The sequence below is a fragment of the Sceloporus occidentalis genome, unplaced genomic scaffold (genome assembly GCF_023333645.1).
Source record: "Sceloporus occidentalis isolate IW3139 unplaced genomic scaffold, rSceOcc1.0.p SCAF_132, whole genome shotgun sequence".
NCBI lineage: Eukaryota > Metazoa > Chordata > Lepidosauria > Squamata > Phrynosomatidae > Sceloporus > Sceloporus occidentalis.
In genome coordinates this window covers 930,681-947,411 of record NW_028317112.1, presented here as the reverse complement: position 1 = coordinate 947,411, position 16,731 = coordinate 930,681, and the positions used below count along the sequence as shown (strand labels likewise).

The following is a 16,731-nucleotide window of genomic DNA, read 5'->3' as shown; positions in this document are numbered from 1 at the left end:
TGGTTTTACTTTACTGAGAGGGTAGTAGATAGGTGGAACAGCCGTCCAGTAGAGGCTAATACAGTGAAGGGATTTAAACATGCATATGGCTCCTGAATCTAAGATGAGACCAACGACTGATTAACGTCTGAGTCTCTAAAGCAGGAGAAAAGGGCGATTAGACGGGGGCCGGATGGGGCCGGTGTGCCGGCAGGTTCCGTTGGCTGTTATATTGCGAATCGTGTGGTGTTGGTAGCCGTTTGGAATTGTCATCTTGAAAGATTTCTCTGCTGCTTTGCAGGTAATTTGTTCCTCTGCCGCTCGGGCCCTCAGACTATCCTCCAGGATGAGGACTGCTGTCTCGTGAGCCCAGGGACCCGGTGAGTAACGGCTTTCCGAGGCCTGCTCGGGCTCCGCGGGGAGAGGAACCGTTTTAACTGTTGGGCATCAGGACTGATAAATAATTCCGCAGCACGGATCTGACACAATCTGTCCCAGGCGGCATTTCTTTTAGCGGGTGAAGCGTTTGCGTTAACGAAGCTTCCCGTCGTCTGCTTCCGTGTGACGCTCTGCGTTGGTTCTGATGTCGTCAGCTTAATGGCCGCCAGCGTGACGTCTCCCTGACGCGCTGCACGCCCTGCTGGGATTGGGTTATCGGGGCAGTCAGATCAATGAAAACAAGATGGGTCTTCAGCTGTCACTCCAACTTTCATTTCTGCCCAAACCCCCCAGGGTTACTCACACTTACCTGACCTAGAAGCTGCAGCCCTGTTGCTGTAGCTGCCCTTCTCCTCCTCCATGTGTCTGACGCTTCTTGCAGCTCTTTGCCCGCTTGAAATGAATGGGGGGGCGCTTGCCACTGTCCTGAATAGACCCTCACCCACAACACTTGCCAAGCCAGCCCGGGAGCACACCGGCAGTAAATAGATCGCATGCAGGGATGCATCCCTTGCGTTGAAAATAGCCTGGCAGCGGGGGAAGGGCAAGTGCAGAACCCCCCCCATGCATTTGCAAAACCTGCAACGCCAACATTTAAAGGGGCCGCACGGCTTTCATATTTATTAAAGTGCTGATGATGGCTGTGGTGTCCCCTTTAAAGAACAGACAATATGTTATAAAGTTGGCCCTCCCGGCCCTGTGTTCTTGTTTAACGCATGTTTTGAGTTCATTGTGTTTGGACACCCAGCGTGTTTTACAAAACTATAAAGAACGAAACCACAACATCTCGGCAGCGGCGTAAGTTTATTGCCGGAACGGCTCTTCGCTGGTCGGGGGCCGGCGGGCTTCAGCGTCCGCGGTTAGAAAGTTTGCCGCTGTTTGGTTTAACGCCTCCTCTGCCGTCCCAGCGATGCCGCGCCATTAAATAGAGAGGGAAGCTGTGCCGGGGGGCGAGGATGCCTCGCCCCGACCGACTGGCCCTGAAGTGATGAGAAATCCTCGTAACGAGGGGACCTGTAAAGGAATAATTCTCCTATGCGTGGAACGTCACTCTGTATCTTGCGCGCTGCATCTCCTGTTTTTTGTTTTTTTTCTTTTTGTGCAGAAATATCTAGATCTGTGGGGATTTATTTATAAAAAATGCTTTTTTTTTTTTTTTTTTTTTTTTTTTTTTTTTAATCCTTTACATGGCGGTGTCTGAGAAACATAAGCATGTTTTTCTGTAACCCCGCGAGGGCGTCCCCTCTGACCGCGACCCGCAGCGCCCCGGACTCCTCTGGTTTGTCGCGTCACTAAAGGGCGAGTTTGCAGGGCAAAGCGTTTCGGCTGCTATACCTTGTGAAGGGTCGGCCCCGGTGAGCTCCTGCGTGCCGACCGTGTATAACGTATGGCGAAATCGGCGATCTCCCTTCAGTACATTATACGGGCCCAGCTCGGCCCTTCGCGATTGGCAAAACTTACTGGCTCCGGCCCTTCGGAACGAACGATGACCCTTAAAACACTCCCTTTAGCGAATAAACCCTCAAAGTGTTTGTTTCTCCTAAACTTTTTCATTATACGAAGATAGCGACTTTAAAACCGTAATAACGATCACCGCGTTGTGGACCTACTCTGGGAACGAGTCGATTATTTCATTCGCTGTGGGTTTTTTCTTTTTTTTTATTTGCTTGTTTTCATACTAAATATGTTTTTATTTTACATTTTAAGCCGTGCTTGTTGGAAGCCCTTACTCCTGTACGGTGAATGTCATTGTTGCCGCGGGGTTTTAATTACTTTTTAATAATTTTTTTGTTTGTTTTGTCTTTGATCAGCGCGCCCTGGCGATGCACGGCGTTCCTCCTGCGACGAGCGGCACATGTCCGAAGAATGCTGGAGCTGCAGGAGGGGAGAGCAAACTTCAACAAGAGAGAGCGAATCAAGAAGGAGAAAGACGAGCAAAAGGACAACACTGACAAAAGCACTTCGCAGAAAGCCCTGAAGACCCCGAGCCCCCCAAAGAACTTGGCCAGCCCCCCCGCGTCTGTGACCGTGAGCTCGGGATCTCTGTCAATGCATTCCAGTAACCCCAAAGTGCGCAACTCCCCGTCAGGAAACACACAGAGGTACGGGGGTCTGCGGCTCGGCCCCCCTGAAGCTCCGCTTTGGGGTCCAGGGGAAGCCCTCAGCGCCGGCGTTACCTCTGTTCCTTACTCAACAAATACGAACCTGCGAGTGTTTCATTAAGTTGACCCCCCCCCATATATCCCCTCATTAACTTAACGGGAGGTATCTTTGGGTTAAAAAAAGATTTTCTCCGGTCCTGGAGGATAATTCTACGTCGTTTCAGCCAGAACTCATGTCGAAAGGCTATTGAGGTTGAACGGAGCGGCTGAAGTCGTTACCCTCCCTCGTTTCTTGCTCACCTGTCCGTCACAGAGGTCTCTTTCTCGTGCTGCGGCCGTCGGCGTAGGTGATACTTTGCCCGCCTGTTGTCGAGCCGTGCGTTGTGATAACAGTGTTTATTTACTCTGAGCAGAACTTGCTGTTTCTCATCTCTGTGTACATAGAAACAGGCTGCTTTATTGACAGAAGCCGCTGCGTTCGGATCTCATGTGATCGAACCAGTCCGGCGCGGGACGTCGGCGGCAGAATCTCGCTCTGCTGTGCAGAACAACAAGCGGTCGGCAAACCTGATTAAAAGCCTCTGCGGAGGCAGCAGAGATATATACATAAACATATATATTTATATAAATATATTTAATACACGCACTGATAAACTATTCCCGTATCGGGGCTGTAGGTGACATCATAAGGCAACGGTCTGTGCCGCCTGCCTCCTGCGCCTTTTTATTAAGTCACACATTTATAATGTTGAATGCGTGACCTAATGCGTCCGAGCTCTTTCTTTGGAAAGCCCGGGGGGGCCGCACGGGGCTACCCGCGACTTTACAGTGCGACACGAATCTCTGTTACGGCGGCAACAGGTGAGGACATCTGATCCGGATTAACTGCTCAACAGGGGCGCGAAGCATTGTAGTTACTCCGTCCATTCCCTGCGTTACACCACGGAGCGTCTCTGGAATATCCGGGATCGGAGTTGCGTGTGGGGCAGGTGTGCAATAATCTGTTTAGTGAAGAGCGCTACAGGTTCCCTGATAAACCTCATTTGTTTTATGAAATCAAAGACTGCCATGGATACGCCGCGTTAGTCCTGCCTGCGTTATCTGGCCGCTAGACCCCGTCTGCTAACGCTTTTTTGTTTGTTTTACAGCAGCCCAAAATCTAAGCCGGAGGTTATGGTACATCCTCCTTCCGTGATGTCTCCGTCTGGCAACCCCCAGCTGGACCCCAAATTCTCCAGCCAAGGGAAGCAGGGAAGCTCTACGAGCCAGTCGCAGGCCTCGCCTTGTGACCCAAAGAGCGGCAACCATACCCCCAAACCGCTGCAGGGGCCGGGGGGCAGCATGGGACTCAAGAATGGGGCAGGGAACGGAGCCAAAGGGAAAGGGAAAAGGGAAAGAAGTATTTCTGCTGAATCGTTTGACCAGAGAGACCCAGGAACTCCCACTACAGACTCGGAAATCAAAGGTAAGCGGGCGATGGGTCTACATTGCTTTAATGTCTGGGCCGTATGTATCAATGGGAGTCTCACTTATTGTCGCTGTTTAACTTTTACACTTATTGAGGGTCTTGGGCCCCCTTGATTCCAACGACTGAAGCAGCATTGGGAAGCTTTGGAATGTTCTAATTAACGCCTGGAATGTTACCGATGGTTTGTACCAAAGCCGTGCCGGCCATATCCCTCCCGCATCATCATCATCATATGGAGCCTAAAACAAAAAGCCCATGGAGGGCAGACACATCCTTGGTGTTGTAATGGCTGGAGGGCCACATTTTTGTTTGCTTTCTGCTGGGTTTGGAGTCCGTTTAGGGTGTTACAGGCTGCGGCTCCCGGAGAGGCGTCTAAAAGCTGGACCCCGTCGTAATGTTACACGCGGAGCGCTTCCCACGCGCAGCGGAACATTTCCCACGTGTTGTGTTTGGCTCCGGCCGGGCGATAAGCATTCAAACGCAGGATCTTATATATTTTCACGCCCTCGGGCTCCGCGTCGGTTCTGTTAATCTACATAAAATGACCCGAATATAGATTGCAAAAGAAAACATTGAGTTATAAACCGGGGAGTCCTATCGGTTATCCAAGTTTATACGGCCAGTCTGTTGCCACACAGTCTCACGGCATTTATAAACAATATCTCTTTAAATCCCAGTTCGTGTATACTGTATAACGCACAGATTAAAACAAAGTTCAAGCCTCGCTGTGATTCTGCCGTTTTGTATGAGTTCTCTCCGTTATCTGATCCCCCAATCTATTAAACACCCCGACTCCTTATCATACCGCCTGTGGGGAACAGTAGAATGGCTCGTCGCAATCACCGTTTGGACTTTCTAACTAATGCCGTGAGGTATTGGTTGTGTGTGTGTATATATATATATGTGTATGTGTGTGTGTATATATATATATATATATATATATATATATATATATATATATATATATATATATATATATATATATATATATATATATATATATATATATATATATATAGCGTGATAACCATGGCAGCTTCCAGGTCTGCAGAAAAGAGGGTTTATTGGAATGAAATAAGTTTTCTTCTGCGCGAGTCTGCATAGTCCCCGGAATATTTTAACCATGCGCCGGTATCCAGGAGCCGTAGAAAAATAGTCATCGCGCCTGATCCAGCGTTCTACGTCTGAAGCCTCTCGGGCGCTGGAAACAACGAGGTGGCTGATGTTTATAAAACATTTTAATGGCTGTTAAAAACCTGGAAATCCCACAAATGTACACTAGCGCTCAAAAGTTTCTTCAAACTGCGCCAACAAGTCGTCTTTTTTTTTTTTTTTTTTTACCAAAGAAAACCTTATAGGACATAAAATGTTTGTTACTGTATGTTCTATAAGGGACCGGCTGCTGCCTGCAGGTATCTGCATTTAGAGTTATGGTTTACGGTTTAGCTGAGTTCAGTTTGTAATCCTGGCCTTCGCTGGAGAAATATTTTGGATCAAAGCCATATCTTTCAACACAACGGATGCGAATAAAGCATTAGAAATCTGTGCCCCCCCCCCATATGTCACATTAACTGTATAAAACAGCCAATCAGAGCAGAGCTGTCTGATATAGACTGCGTTTTCTAGGCTTTTTTTTTTTTCCCACTACTTGCCAGTTTTTTTCCATTGTTTACTAATTAAGGATCAATAATGTTGACGCAGATTAAACAGTAGCTGATATCCCGCGATCTCATGATCCCGGGGATTACCGACGACATTATTACTCTTTCCACGTGTTTAATATTTAACTTTTAGCATCGCTGGTGCCGCGGAGGCAAAACCTCCTAACCCATCCGTGCTGCTTGGTCTTTTCGGGGATGTTCGGCCGCGTTAGGCTTCTGTTACGTATCGTTTTGCCTTTTAAACCAGCGTATACACCGGATAATCGTCGCAGACGCCTTGCGGGGTTACTATGCACCACCTCCGCTGGGCTTCCACACCTGCACTCGGGTTACCTGTCTGTAGAAAATGAATGGAGTTGTCTACACAAGCAACACACAGAATGCTTTTTATGGTTTATGATGGTACCAGTAGGGGGCACACTAGTGTAATCTTTCGTTATGCGACATGTACACACCTGGTGGTGTATGTGTGAAATATTTTTTTTCCTTTTGCATATGAATCCTTTTTTTTTTTTTTTTTTTTTTCTTTCTTTCTTTCTTTCTTATACATTTTATAAAATGATTGTTTTTATTTGTTTGTTGTAGAGTGCAACACTACAGAGCCGGTGATGCCCTTAGAGCCGCACCCCACGCACGCCATGACCCCTTCCAATACCTCCGTCCCCAGGTCTTCCACTCCTTCGCACGGGCAGACCATTCTTGACTCTGCGCCCGAAAGAAAAACTCCATCGAAAGTGGTCTATGTCTTTTCTACTGAAATGGCCAATAAGTAAGTGAATTATCTCTGTGTTCTGACAATCGCTGGCTTTATTCTCGGAGCTGAGTTAGTAGGTGGCCTGCGCTGCATTAATTTGCCGGAGTGTGCTATATACGCTTTATAAAGGGCGGTGTTTCTCGGGGTAAAGGGCCGAGCTGGCCTGCAAAATTTCTGGGAATAGAAGAGATATTTGGTGAGTACTGAAGGTAAAATCTAGATCGGGTCAAAGTGTAATCCAGAGGCTCCCCAAACGAACGACATTATCATCCAAAGTATTTTTATGCCTGTAAACTAAAGCGAGTGGTCCGGTGGTCTCTGATCTCGAACTCCTTTACCCCGCAGAGCTGCCGAAGCGGTTATGAAGGGGCAGGCGGAATCCATCGTTCTCTTCCACATCCAGAGCACCTCAAACAGCAAAGCTGAACGCACTTCGACTCCTACGGTAGGAAAATTTACCTTTTCTGCTTCCTGGGACGTTGTTCTTCTGTCCGTACTTTCACCGTCTAGATATTTGGTCTGCGGTTTCCATATGGGACCAGCACACCGTATATACCAGCTTCTAGGTTTAGTTATATTTTGCACATAATATTGATGGTGTGGGGTGTTTGGGTGAATATGTCCTTTAATGTCCTCTCAGACTGCCAAAGTCTCCCCCAGTTATTAAATGCAATGCTTTAATGCCCTTCTTAATGCGTTTGTGCTGTCTGGACTCTGTAGGGTCTTCAAGTTACCACGTTTTTAAAAATTGACGTTTTGTTTTTGTAGAACTCTCAGATACCTGCTACTATTAGAAATGAACCCAAAACGAATGCCCGCGCGCCTACGCCCCAAGAACAGAACCATTCGCAAGCTGCCAAAGCGCAATCGAATCCGACTGGTCCAGCACTGCCTCCCAAGACCACCCCTTCTCATTGCTCGCTTGGACAGGATAGCGGGACCACGGACAACAAAATCGCAGCCAGCAGCCCGGCCAATGCGAACATGCTACAGACTGAAGGGTGCAGGCAAAGTTCTACCCCTAACACTCAAGTTCCCAGCCCTTTACCGCAAGGGAATGTCCCCCCTCCAGTAGATTCCAAGACGGAGACAAAAGCTCCCCCGCAGCCGCTACCGGGAGGAGATCCAGCGTCTTTGGGTGACAATCCTGATGGGCTTTCTCAAGAACAATTAGAGCACAGAGAACGGTCTTTGCAAACTCTGAGAGATATTCAGCGGATGCTCTTCCCTGACGAGAAAGAGTTTGCCATAAAGGACATTACAGGCCAAAGTGGGGGACCTCAACAGAACCCTGGAATGCTGGACAATCCACAGAAGAAACTTGAAGGCCCTATCCAGGCAATGATGGCTCAGTCGCAAAATTTAGGTAAAGGTCCAGGACCTCACCCGGATGGTGGAATGCCGTTTGGGCCCCAGGGTCACAGAGAGATGCCTTTTTCACCAGAGGATATGGCACCACCAATGAATCCTCAGCCTGGCCAAGATCACCTGGACCACATGACTCCAGAGCAGGTGGCATGGCTTAAATTACAGCAGGAGTTCTATGAGGAGAAAAGACGGAAGCAGGAGCAGGCCGTGGTCCAGCAGCGGTCTTTGCAGGATATGATGGTACACCAGCATGGACCTAGAGGCATGGTCCGTGGCCCTCCACCTCCTTACCAGATGAATCCTGGAGAGAGTTGGGGGCCAGGAGGTCCAGAGCCTTTTTCTGACGGCATGGGATTGCCACATCCTATGCCACCCAAAGGTATGCCCCCTCATCCAAATGTGCCTGGAAGCCAAATGCACCGATTACCTGGGTTTGTTGGCATGATGAACCCAGACATGGATGGACCTAACGTTCCCAACCCTGCATCCAGGCCTGGGCTTCCCGGCGTTAACTGGCCTGACGAGGTGCCGAAAATACCAGACGGACGCAACTTCCCCCCTGGACAAAACATATTTAGCGGCCCGGGCCGAGGGGAGAGATTCCCGAATCCGCAGGGTATGCCGGATGACATGTTTCATCAACACGTTTCGGAAAAGCAACTTGGCGTTTCCCCCGGGATTAATATGGAGGCGATTAGACCTGTTATGGAAATGAACCGAGGCATGGCACCTCAGAGGGGTATGGAGCCTGGAAGCGGCATGTTCCCTCGGATGCCAGGAGATGCAGCACTGAGCCCATCGAGGATAGAATTCCACAAGGGGATGCCCCCCAACATGGGCCCGAACCGAGAGGTGGACTTTGGCATGGGCCCCGGGAATATGAACATGAAGGTCGACATGAACCTGAATGTTAACATGAATTCCAACCAGCAGTTAATGTCTCAGAAGATGAGAGATGTGGTTATGGGCGCCGAGGAGATGATGAAGATGAGACCAGGCAGCTCAGAGATGCTCCCTAACCAGCAAAAAATGCATTCTGCGCCGTTTGAGCACTCCCAGCAGGAGTATGGCATGGGTTCCAGGCCTTTTCTCAACATGCCCCAGGGGCCTGGCGGCGTGTTAAGAAATCCTAGGGATCAGATGGGGCCCGATCAAAGGACTAATAGCCGGCTCAGCCACATACCACCTCTACCTCTCAACCCAAACAGCAACCCGGGCAACCTCAACGTCGCGCCTCCCGGTCAGCGCAGCCTGGGGCGCAAGCCTTTGGATAACGTTTCTGTTTCGGGCGGTCAAGTGAACTCTCCTGGCGTGAACCCTTTAAAATCCCCAACCATGCGCCAGGTCCAGTCTCCGATGTTGGGCTCCCCATCCGGCAATCTTAAATCTCCTCAAACTCCGTCTCAGTTAGCCGGGATGCTGACGGGACCGACGGCTGCGGCTGCTGCTTCCATTAAGTCCCCGCCGGTTATGGGGTCCGCTGCTGCTTCCCCTGTCCACCTGAAGTCTCCGTCCTTACCGGTACCTTCCCCGGGTTGGACGTCTTCTCCGAAACCTCCAATGCAAAGTCCGGGAATCCCCCCGAACCAGCACAAGCAGCCCCTAGGCATCACCTCACCAGCCATGATGGGGAATATGGAATCAGGTGAGTAACATCTGTGTCATGTGATATTCACGTGTGATATTTACGTGTATATTGTGCATATATATAATTATTTCCCATCCTCTTCGAGCCGTTTCCAGTGTTGCTTTACACATGTAACCAGTTTCTTATTGTGCGAATTACATTGTAAACAGGAATAAATTAACGAGTTTTTTTTGTTTTTTTTTAAGCAATTACCACCCCAGAAATATAATTGTTTTGTCCCCGGAGTGTGGTCTCGTTTTAATAACATAATTGATTCCTGAATCTCTCCGTTCTGACGTTACCGTGGTAACCTCACTGAAGACCCTGGGATACTTTATTTTTTTATTTATTTTTTGTAACCTCCTTGACGCTTAATATTTCAGCCGCTCTCGTCTCCCGAACTAAATGCGAGATTAGAAAAGGAAACCTTATGTTGGGAAGACGCAGGTTTTATTTTGGTTTTTGGTTCGATGGTAAAAATCTTTAATAGTATTTAAATTGATCGATATATATATAATTAGTATTTTTTATGTAACTGGGAACCTTTTGTGTAATGTTAGGTATAGTACTGCGATTCCGTGTTGTCTTTATATCTCTGTTGCAGGAATTCATTGTTTTGGGTCTGTGTGGTTTTGCCGCCGTGTGTCTGGATAGACCTGGCGTGTCGGGTTTTACCGTTTCTGCTGGTTTTACGCTGTAACTGTACAGATAGAACACCCCGTAGCCCTTGTCGTGTTTTATACACTTTAGCGTTCGTACGTATCGTGTTGCTGGCGGTTTGATGTCGGACCGACGTTGAGGATATTGGTAGGAAACGGATTGCGTGAAACCGTTTAATCGAGTCATTACCGACCCAAGTCCCGAAATCGCCTTCATGCGATCCCGGTGTGGACAGAACTTCTGGCCGTGGCGTTTCGGGGCTTTTATATTTCAGTGTAATAACCCCGCTGAGCAGTAACCATATCCTCCGTTAGATGGGCACAGCCGATTACGCCGAGGGTCTTGTTTGGGAGGCGACTATCCCGGGATGGACGCCGTTACCCGTGTACGGCGTGCCGTTGTGTAGATGGGGTCCCCTTGGTGTTTATTACTTCTGCTATAATCTGGGCTCTGCTTAGTCTTGTTTGGGTTCGTATCGTTCTCCCGTATGGGGTTTGTTGTGGGTGGAGGATGGGTTTAGAAAGCTGCGCCCCCCCACCTGTGCCGGCTCGATATCTTAACGCTCCGGCCCCTGATATATACGCCGCTCTGCTATTTGCTTTCATTCTCTGCAAAATCATTTCACCGCTTCTATTCTTTCTAGAGATTCCTGCAAACAAAATTAACCTCAAACACCAAAAAATAAATGAGACGCGTGTCTGTCTGTGTATGTAAGGCGGACAGGCTGTTAACCTACATGCGCTGCGTTATACCGAGCAGACGCTTTCAACGGGTACTCATGGCCTTTGTGTGAGTTTGTTGCCCGGCGGCACAGCCTGGCAGGCAGTGATTAGTTGGTCCCGGCACTTTAAGGCTGGCAGCCAATCGACTGCTTGTGTAGTGTGACTGCCGGCCGTATCCGGAGCGGCTGATTGGATGAGTGTGCGGCTCTGCCGGCCGGCGGCCCTGTGTGCCGGAGGAGCAGGCCTGGCGGTGGGAGTCTCTATGGTTAGAAGGAAGGGTCCTTGGACCACAAAGAATATTGTTCGAGAACAAATACGGTTTCATGTTCTGTAGACGTAAGAATGTTCTCTTTGGTGCAAAATGTGTTCTTAATCTGGAACATTACCTAAAAGTAAATGTTTTAACCCGAAATTTATAACATATATCAGGTGAAGTCCCCCACGGAACCTTTTAATACCGATTTATCCTGCCTTCGGTGATTTAGTATTAAGCAGCGCAGAGACTTGTCGTCTCCTTCACTCCGACTCCTCTCTCCCACGTCTCCGGTGGATGAGAATTGGGGGCCGTAAGACGCTGGTGTGTGTCGATGATGCCCTGTTCTGCAATCCTGCTGCTTGTTACGAGAAGTTACTTAAACTTTCTTAACTTGAAAATGCCCAACTTCTGCGTTGAACTTGATTAATAAGCGGGTGGTCTGCACCTACCCATGCTCTTTCTACCTGCCCTCCGGCCGGGACCACGAGCCGCGTCTCCTAAAAATGATACTGTGTTTCTTTCTATTGATATTCATGGAGGCGTCCGTTACGTTCTCTACATAAAAGCATCCAAAGTATTCTTTTGGCTCTTTAAGTTGCCGGTTGATTTATTTATTTTTTTTCCCCCGACGCTTTTCTCACCACCCTTCACGCGTCGCCCGTACGCCCCGTTTCCTTGGAAGGTGATGTTGTTCGGATATCATTAGGATCCCGGCCCAAAAAATACAGACTAATTCAACAGAAGTGGAGTACCGGGCATTCTTAAAAGTTTCATATACAAGCAGGTTTAGTCTCGGGCCGTGTATATCGGTTCAAGCGTTGCCCGTGCCTACCGAATGTTTCTGGCAGAAAAGGTTTGTTGCGAATAGATGTCACGATGTCACTGATTATGCGTTTAACGAGGCGTGAAGACGTATTCTAGGTTTCTTCTGTTATTGGGACGGTGTAGGAGCGCCGGCAGAACTGGATGATTGTAGGAAGCAGACGGGTTTCTTTGGTGTTTCCGTCTGTATTAAAATGTTGTGATTCTTCCACTTAATAAACGCTGGCCTTTGTTATTGGCCCCCCTGGAACCCGATCGCATTAACCCCACTGACGATACGGCTCGGTTAACTTGCATTTCTCTTCTGACGGGTCATGGTTTGGAGGATCACAAACTCCTCGGCTTTACGGTGCCCCCCAGGCGGCGTATAAATAAATCGGTGCATTTCGGGGGTTATTTTTCCTTTGTGAATTAGTTTGACGGCCCGCTACATTTAACACGACGTACCGCGTGCGCCTCGGCCTCCGTCAGCCCGGATTTTATCCTCGGCGTAATCACGTCTGGTTCCGCAGCGATTTCTCCGTTTCTGTTTTAATTGCTTCCCAGTCGTACGGTCGATGCGTTTATTATATTGTCGAGTTTATGGAAGTTGCTTTTCTCTCTTTGGAAGATCTCTGTTTCAGAGTAGTCAATATTAAATTCTACAGAAAATGGTAACAGCCATCATTTGTTTTTTGGTTTTTTTTTTTTGCTTTTAGTTTTTTTTTTTTTTTTTCCCTTTTAAATAATTTTTATTATTTTTTATTCTCTCATAGGAGGCCCACCTCCATCAGTCAGCCAGTCTGCTTCGATAAATCACCCCGGAAGTCTTCCCTCCAGCACTAGCTACACAATGCCGCCTGAGCCTACTCTTTCCCAAAACCCTCTCTCCATTATGATGTCTAGGATGTCAAAATTTGCCATGCCCAGTTCCACACCTTTGTATCATGACGCCATCAAAACGGTGGCTAGTTCAGACGATGATTCCCCTCCCGCCCGCTCACCCAACCTACCATCTATGAATAACATGCCAGGTAGGGGGATCTGCTTTCTCCATTTCAAGCATCCGCACGGCTTTCTGTTAACATTTGTCACTTAAAAAAAAAAAAAAAGGGACTTTACCATTCTCTGGGAAACCGAATTTGTCTCGTCAAACTTTTTTTGTTCTACTCTGTCTCTTGATCTTTCACGTTGTCCGCTTAAAGGCCTAAAAAAAAAAATTTTTAATGAGATCATGCTATTTTTTTACATCATGGGGAATTTTTATTAATTTTTTTCATTTTTTTATCACTAGAAAACTGACACTTATTAGGTATCTTGAAGTCATAGTTATAGGGGTTGTAATTAAAGAAACATGGAATTTTAATACAAAAAAGTGATTTTTTAATTTTTTTTTAATTTGATTTAAAAAAAAAATTTATATAAATATCATGCCTTTATAGGAGATCTCCATTTAAATTTTTTTTTTTATTATTGTGCATCGAAATTTAGGCGTGATACCTGCTGTCACTTTTTTAATCTAAGTCGAGCCGATGTCAGCGCAAACATACAGCAGCTAATTAAAAACCCTAATAAACCCCCAAATTATAGTCATAAAGTACTATAGTCATAAAAGCCTTACAAATAATAGCAAATATTGGTTAAGAGTTAGGGAAGCTGCCTTTTTTAAATTGTATTATTGTACTGGAAAGGGTTCTGTAATTTTTTACTTTTAATTGATCTGTTTTGTGACTTTTTTGTCTAATCATGTGTTTTGGGTTTTTGTTGTTTTTCTGTAACTCCGTTCTTGGGAGATTTTAATTGATTGTTTGGTTTTTTTTTTATAGGCATGAATATGAACAGCCAGAATCCTAACAAGATGCCAGGTCCACATGGCGGCGTTTCCATGCCAACACTAAGTCCTATGGGTATGACACAGCCCCTGTCCCATGGTGGCCAGATGCCGTCTCCAAACGCCATGGGTCCCAATGTACCACCTCACGGAGGTCCTATGGGACCGGGGATGATGTCGCATAATCCAATGATGTCACACGGCCCTCAAGATCCTCCCATGGTACCTCAGGGACGCATGGCTTTTGCCCAAGGTTTTCCTCAAGTGCAGTCTCCTCCACAAGTTCCCTTCCCACACAACGGCCCTAATGGAGGCCAAGGAAACTTTCAATCCGCAATGGGCTTTCCAGGAGAAGGACCTATGGGTCGCCCTGGCAATCTGCCTCCAAATGACCCAGCACTTTGTAAGTCTGGCTGTCCGACGGGGCCGGATTCCTTTAATGTCATGGGAAATAATATGCCTTCGGTTTTCACAGACCCGGACCTGCAGGAAGTCATTAGACCGGGGGCTTCTGGGATCCCTGAGTTTGACCTGTCTAGGATTATTCCATCGGAAAAACCCAGTCAAACACTGCAATATTTCCCTCGTGGGGAAGTTCCAGGCAGAAAGCCGCAACAAGGACCTGGTTTCTCGCACTTGCCTGTTATGATGGGAGAGCCAAACCCGAGAATGGGTCTTCCTATGCCTGGTATGGGAGGGCCGGGGCTTACAGATATACCCTTAGGGGGTGGTCCGAACATGCCAGGCCACAATTCTATGAGGCCACCGGGTTTTATGCAGCAAGGAATGATTGGACCTCACCATCGCATGATGTCACCAGCACAATCAGGAATGCCTGGCCAACTGACTATGATGGGAAATCCAGGAGGGGTGGGTATGATGCCAGGAAAAGAGAGAATGCCTGGAGGACTTTATAGCCACCCTGGACCCGTGGGATCTCCCAATATGTTGATGTCAATGCAGGGGATGATGGGACCTCAACAAAACCTCATGATTCCCCCACAGATGCGCCCCAGAGGTATGCCTACTGATGTTGGAATGGGTGGATTCGGTCAAGGGCCGGGTAACCCTGGGAACATGATGTTTTAAGCTGCTACGAATGGACAAATTGGAACTTGTAGAAGTGAGATTGTCTCCCAAGAGATCTTAACGTATAAGGAGTCCCATAAGGCCATGCAATAGGTGAAAAAGGACCCAAATGAAACTTTGGAGGAAACTCAAGAATGTATGAAACTATCTGAGCATTGCTTTCATTTATTCAACAGGTGTTTAGTTTTTGTTTTGTTTTTTTTTTTCATTTTTTTTTGTTTTTTAAGATTTTATTTTTAAAAAAAATATTTTTGTGGACTTTGGTACCCCATAATGGCACCTGCTTTTGGGGAGAGAAAAAAAAATTAAAAAATCTGTAGCTGTATTTTGAGAATTGCCATTTGTCATAAATTGCACCATCCTGTATGTTTACGTTGTTTGGATTGGCTTCTTCGGGACACTTGGTAACCCCTTTTTTTTTTTTTTTTGTGTACTGTACTATATTGTAAAAGGGATTTTAGCCGAGACACTTGAGGGGAGATTGATTCAGTGCTGTTTACTTTAAGTGGGTAATCCATCTTGTTACTTTTTTTTTTTTCCTCCTTTTAACTTCATTGTATAGTAAACCAAACTATGACCTCATACAAAAAGAGTATTATTAAAAAAAAAAAAAAGCACAAATGAACTATTATGTCCAGTTAGGGGATCTCCTTTCTTTAAAAAAAAAAAAAAAAAATTTAAAAAATCTAAAAAATAATAAAAAATCAGACTGTGGAGAGCAACTACATTTTTGTTTGTTTTTGTCTGATTTGCTCCCTCCCAATCTCATCATTCTATGTAGGTGTAATGTCCTTGTTTGTTCTTTGTTTCCCCCCCCCCGCTGTGTTGTGTTTTTTATTTTGGGGATGGGGGATAAATCTAGGTGAGAACTGGCTCCATATTTTGGTAATTCTTAATCATGTTCACCCTGAAGCCAGGCTAGAATGCCTTTTCATATACCCATGGGCTGTCAGACCATATGCAGTAATTATCCTGGCTCTTAGGAATCCCAAATAATTCATGATGCGGGAGTGGATACTGTGGGATATATATATATAATTATATATATATATATATGTTTTTTTTCTCCATTTTGTGACGGTTACTTTTCACTCTTCCTCTTGTCCCTCTTACCCCAGCGTTTAAAGCATTCTGTGTAATCTCCATTAAATTTGGTACAAAACCACTTGCCAGGGCTGTGGTGTTGGAAAAATAAAATATATTTCTTACGAAAGGATTTGTGTATTTTTTCTAACATGTTATATTTTTTATTTTTGTTTCACAATTGTAAGAAGGGAAAAAAAAAAAAGCCCCGAGTGTCACTATAATATACTAACCGGTATTGTCTGGTTGTGAGAGATCCGAGGGCTATAAAGACCCCAAATCTACATTCAAACAGGTTAAAATATAAGACATTTTAATACGACTTTAAAAGATTAGTTAAGAGTTAGGGCAGCTACCAATACACTTTCGTTTTGCTTGTTTTTGTTTTGGTTTTATGTTTTAACAATATAAGTAAAATTGCTAAAATGTGTTGGGGGTCATCTTCCTCATATGGAATGGGATATAAACATTAATAGTATACAAATAATGTCCTATCTATCTTGTCTATATATCCAGTGGCTACAGTGAAAGAAGGGCCTACACATGATTTTTCATATGTAGTAGAAATTATTAAAAATCTTTAAATCGAAAGGACGCCTCTCCCTCCCCATCCACCTTTCCAACGCCTTCCTCGATCGATCAACTGCGATCAGCGGCTTAACCGGGGAGAGAACTCGGAAACCAAAGAACGGGAAGTAATGATGGCGGCTCTCACGGTGTGGACATGGGTTTTGATTAAACTTATTTTTAATGTTTGGTGTCTGTAAAATGTAGAATTTGAGCCCGTTTCTGTTCCCGATATGGTCGTCTCTTGCCTGATATAACCTCTAACCTATAGTTTACTAAATAAATGGGAAGAACACGTGGGAACGTCCTGAAATCTGCATTTTAT

General features: G+C 46.2%; 1 protein-coding gene across 1 annotated transcript; it reads left to right on the top strand.

Annotated features, from left to right (window-relative positions):
* The first annotated feature begins 2,283 nt into the window (after window positions 1-2,283).
* On the top strand, window positions 2,284-14,756 carry LOC149281435 (B-cell CLL/lymphoma 9 protein-like). The gene is made up of 7 exons (XM_089499278.1): window positions 2,284-2,519; window positions 3,668-3,984; window positions 6,234-6,417; window positions 6,748-6,847; window positions 7,171-9,415; window positions 12,613-12,870; window positions 13,663-14,756. Exons 1-7 carry the CDS (start codon window positions 2,284-2,286, stop codon window positions 14,754-14,756), a joined length of 4,434 nt encoding a protein of 1,477 aa, XP_089355404.1.
* Window positions 14,757-16,731: the final 1,975 nt, after the last annotated feature.

Excerpts from the sequence above, each read along its gene's own strand:
- LOC149281435 (XM_089499278.1), top strand. The coding sequence starts at position 2,284 with ATGCTGGAGCTGCAGGAGGGGAGAGCAAACTTCAACAAGAGAGAGCGA. Across the intron at positions 2,520-3,667 it reads CCGTCAGGAAACACACAGAG|CAGCCCAAAATCTAAGCCGG; the intron begins GTACGGGGGTCT and ends TTTGTTTTACAG. Across the intron at positions 12,871-13,662 it reads ATCTATGAATAACATGCCAG|GCATGAATATGAACAGCCAG; the intron begins GTAGGGGGATCT and ends TTTTTTTTATAG.